Source organism: Kryptolebias marmoratus, linkage group LG20, assembly GCF_001649575.2.
Source record: "Kryptolebias marmoratus isolate JLee-2015 linkage group LG20, ASM164957v2, whole genome shotgun sequence".
Lineage (NCBI taxonomy): Eukaryota > Metazoa > Chordata > Actinopteri > Cyprinodontiformes > Rivulidae > Kryptolebias > Kryptolebias marmoratus.
This window is the reverse complement of record NC_051449.1, coordinates 4,095,163-4,099,544: the sequence shown is the minus strand read 5'-3', so window position 1 is coordinate 4,099,544 and position 4,382 is coordinate 4,095,163. Positions and strand designations below refer to the sequence as shown.

Genomic DNA, 4,382 nt, shown 5'->3' with positions numbered 1-4,382 from the left:
TGGATGGATGGATGGATGGATGGATGGATCATGGATGGGTGGATGGATGGATGGACGGACGGATGGATCATGGATGGATGGATGGATGGATGGATGGACAGATGGATCATGGATGGATGGATGGGTGGATGGATGGATGGACGGATGGATCATGGATGGATGGATGGACGGATGGATCATGGATGGATGGATGGACGGATGGATCATGGATGGATGGATGGATCATGGATGGATGGATCATGGATGGATGGATGGATGGATGGAAGGATGGAAGGTAATGTATTTATTTAATTTCTGCTGTTTATTTATGGAATTTAACCCTAAACTCTGGGAAAAAAAACAAGTAAAAAAGCTCCTTTTTTGTGTTATTTATTAAATAAGATCGATGTAATCTTGGCCTTCCTGAGCGTTAATTGGCCAGACGACGTCCCTCGGTTCCTCTGGGCCAATAAAAGTCCTGCAGACCTTCAGAGGCCGAACATCTGAGGACCAGAACGTGCAGAAACTGAAGCCCGGAGGCCTTCAGCTGCATCGTTTTAGTCTCGCTTTACGGCGCAGGGTTCTGCAGGCTCCGGCTACCTAAGCGGTTCAACCGCGGAGCCGTAACTCCATCTTTGGTGATAACGTCTTAGGTTTCATTTACTTTTTTTTAAAAAAAGGCAACTTGTCGTCACGTCTCAACACCAGAGCTGTTTAATACCCGTCTGATCCGCTTTCTGAAACTGGAAAAAAGGCTTCTAAGGAGTAAAATCTGAGCGTGTGGTTCGTTGCTTCAAACTATTTTTATCTCCAGCAGAAGCTCAGAAGGAGAAGCTGCCAAAACGAAATCCAGCTCAGGTCGGCAGCCGATAACATCCAGCGCTGCCAGAAGCCACCGGGGGGTAAGTGGTGAAACCTGATGTTGTTTTTTTTTCTCTTTTTGTGTTTTTTCAATGAACTGAAGATTTAAAACTGCCTCTGGGAACGTCATTAAGTATCATTAAAGTGTTCTGCTTCCTTTACGCTCCAATAAAAGGCAGCGATGAAATCCTAAAATGACATTTCTTGTTGATAATTTCACCCGCCGGGGGCCAAACCCCGGTTCTGCTGCGCCACTCACCCGTCTCTCAGGCTGCCGAGGCTCAGCGGCGATGGGGCCGGACCGTCGGCGTCGAAGTTTCCCTCCAGGCCCAGATAGCGGGAGCGAGCGTCCGCGGGCGGAGGCAGGAAGTTGGGGTTCCCTCCGCTGTGGCTGGCGCCGCTGTTGGAGTACACGCCTGGGAGACAGACACGAGTTTTACTGACGGGAACAACCTGACAGAGCGGGGCGGCGCCGTTACGTCTCGGTCAACGGCTGTGAGGCGTTTCCCAGACGTGCGTCCTTCATCGTTAACCCACTGAGTCTCTGAAACCGGCTGATGGCGGCGTGCTCTCGTGTTTCGGATCGACTGAAACCAAACAGAGAGGGTTTTTCACCACAGGTGACGTTTTACGTTACGTCTTTGCTTGGTAAGACTTGAAGGGAGAACAGATTTACATCACTGCAGTGATGATTGGCTGTCTGAGGCGACGCAGAAGGACGTATCCTGAAATTTTATCCGCCACCGAGCGCAACGGCGGAACCAGAGGGCGTCCACCATGGATTAATCTTCGGCCACCCCAATCTTTCTACTTCAGATTTAGCTTAAAAGTAACATTTCTTCAAATACTGTAAATGGGTTGGCCTTTTTACAAATATATATATACAGCGACCTTACTTATGCCTAGATGCATCCACACGCCAACATGGAAGTCGGTACGTTGCTTATTTTTCAACTTATGCAGCTCACAAGTCCCATCTTTGCGTTGCGACGGGGGACAACAAATACGGGCCGGCAGAAACGTTTCTCTGAGAAAAAAAGCGTTTTTTAAAAGTGCACAACGTCGTCTTTTTGGTACTTTTTAGAAATCCGTGACCCATGTGACAAAGGTTTGGGTTTCAGTTCCACTTCTGGTCGATCTTTTTACATTCAGATCGATAAAAACGACGCCGTGAACCATTAGAGGTCAGAGCGACGTCGCCTCTTCTGTCGTGTTTCGTGTTCTTAACGACTGACAGTTTAAATTCAAACGGCTCTAATGAGAACTGAGCTGCGTTAAGAAAAGAAAAGCAGCGAGACGTGATGCAATAATGTTCTGTTACATTTAGGTTTTTTTTAGCTGCTTTAACTACTTTCCTTTTAAAATAATTCACATTTTCTACACGAATCAAACATCCCTTTGTGCTGTTTATGTAAAAATCTCACAGTATGTCATAAGAAACGGTTTACAATAAGCCCAAACGTCCTCACAAGCCAAGAAACAAACACTCGCTTCGGTCAGGAACAGATTTTAGATTAGAATGTTTCTGATAAGGAGCGAGTCCTCCTGGGAGATTTTCAGAATTAAACACTGACACGCTTGTTTCACCCTGGATAAACACGGCTCGCTGCGTGCCGTTTGAGGCTTTTCCCTCCGAGTCCTCGGAGGAAAACTGCAAGTAGTCTGAAGTAATGGACATGGACAGCTCTCCTGGACGCGCTCGCCTCATCTTCGCCAACCGAGCCTCAGAATCCCTGACAGCTTCTTGATCCAAGTTCAGCCATTCAGAGGAAGAAGAAGAGGGGGGGGGGCTGAAGGACGGGCAGAGCTGCCCACAGTCGGTGCCCCGTAATTGGACGAGGTAAACACGGGCAGGATGAGCTCTGGCAGAAGGAATGAGGCGGGAGGGGGAGGAAGAGGAGCGAATGAGGCCATGTTTTGGGGGGGGGCGGGCCAGGTGTTCGGAGACGCGACAGAGAGGCGTCGGGAACGCTGCCGTCTCGTACCTGCGAAGTCGTCTAAGCTGGTGTCCTGGTGGGAGCAGGCGGAGCCGTGGAGGTGCTGCCGCGCCAAACAGTCGCTGAGGGCCTCCGATTCCAACATGGCGTGAGCGTGAGCCTGCCGGACAGACAGAAACTCGATCATTGAAGGATCGCCGTGGAGCCAACGCAATTCAAGATGGCCGCCACAGCCAACTGAACAAAAACGGCTTTGACTTAATGATTTGTGCAGATATTTCGCTAACGTTTGGTGTGGTAGTAGCTGAGAGTCGTCCTCGGCACGTCCTCTGAGCTCCAACCCCGTCTCTTCCGCTTCTCAACACAAGCCGGCGGGCGACGTGCATTCCCTCGCTCTTCTGAGTCAAATCTAAAACATGTTTCTCGTTTTGGGGCGAGCGTCTCTGGGCAGCCAAAAAAAAAAAAAAACAAATCCAGAAATCTTGTTATTCCTAAAATATTCCAACAAGGTTAAAGCGAGGTAATTGACTCCATCATCCCCCCGTTAACGAAGCGTTTTCTTGACAGAGGACGCTCACAGCGGCCAGGGTTGCATCATCGGTCGGGAACACGTCGCGTTTAGGAAGATCCGAGCTTCGGCGGCTGAGTCACGTAGGCTTTACGAAGTGTATATTTCAAAGCCTTATTCCGCCCCAGAGGGTTTACTGCAGCGGAGTGCGCTGGCTGTGTCATAACACAGAAACACGCTGTTCTGTTTAAACCAATAATCCAGCCGAGTGTCACTCATGGTCCGTAAGAAACAAACAAGGCCCAGATAACCCAGAACAATGGGCTCACTATTCCGACTTCCAGAGAGGCTGGGTAATACTCGGCTTTTGTTTCATCCGATTCAGGATAAAGGGAGTTTACGCTGAATTATAAACTCTAAAGAGTCCCGTTTGCCCCTCGGTGAAAGCGAGAGACCTCGATAATCCGCCCCGTTGTCTCAGCTGCCAACAAACCAAACATCGACTTTTTATCAGCCGAGATCCAGAGAAAGGAGAATTTCATCTGGAAGTCTTTAATATTCCGGCTGATGTTCTGTTCAGCTTGTTTACCCAACGGAGAACAAATGAATCGATCCTCCAGCATCAGATTCATCAGATTCATCAGATACTTCAGGCTGACTTCATGTAGACAGATTAATTTTTAAACCACTGGACGAGGTGCTTTAGGAGATATTTTACTAACAAACATCAGTTAATCCAAGGATTCGGTGCGGCATGTTGGGGACAACGCTCTGCTTTCTACAGTCAGTTTGCTGTGGCGGCCATCTTGAATGGGGTTGATACGCCGTAGTTGAACACGTGTTGAATCCGATCTGAAGCTGGAGCAGAGACAAGAGTTTCCACCTGTGACCTTCACCTTTGACTCCCTGACCCTGAAATCAATAGGAATCATCCTCGACCCATGAGGCGTCCAGCTCTGCAGTTTGACATTGACCCCCCGCGGCTGAACGTTTAACGTCTCCGTACCTTGACCTCCCTGACTGGACGTCTAATGTCTTCGTACCTTGACCTCCCTGACTGGACGTCTAATGTCTTCGTACCTTGACCTCCCTGACTG

At 49.0% G+C, this 4,382-nt stretch overlaps 1 protein-coding gene across 2 annotated transcripts in view; it reads right to left on the bottom strand.

Annotated features, from left to right (window-relative positions):
- Window positions 1–4,382, bottom strand: part of LOC108232785 (zinc finger protein GLIS1) — a 27,644-nt gene that overhangs the window by 4,497 nt on the left and 18,765 nt on the right. For both annotated transcript variants that reach the window (XM_017410813.3, XM_025004770.2), the window contains 2 exons: window positions 2,826–2,937; window positions 1,100–1,256 (listed from right to left, as the gene is read on the bottom strand). In XM_017410813.3, coding sequence (XP_017266302.1) covers window positions 1,100–1,256; window positions 2,826–2,937 — 269 coding nt within the window. The remainder of the gene's footprint in view (window positions 1–1,099; window positions 1,257–2,825; window positions 2,938–4,382) is intronic.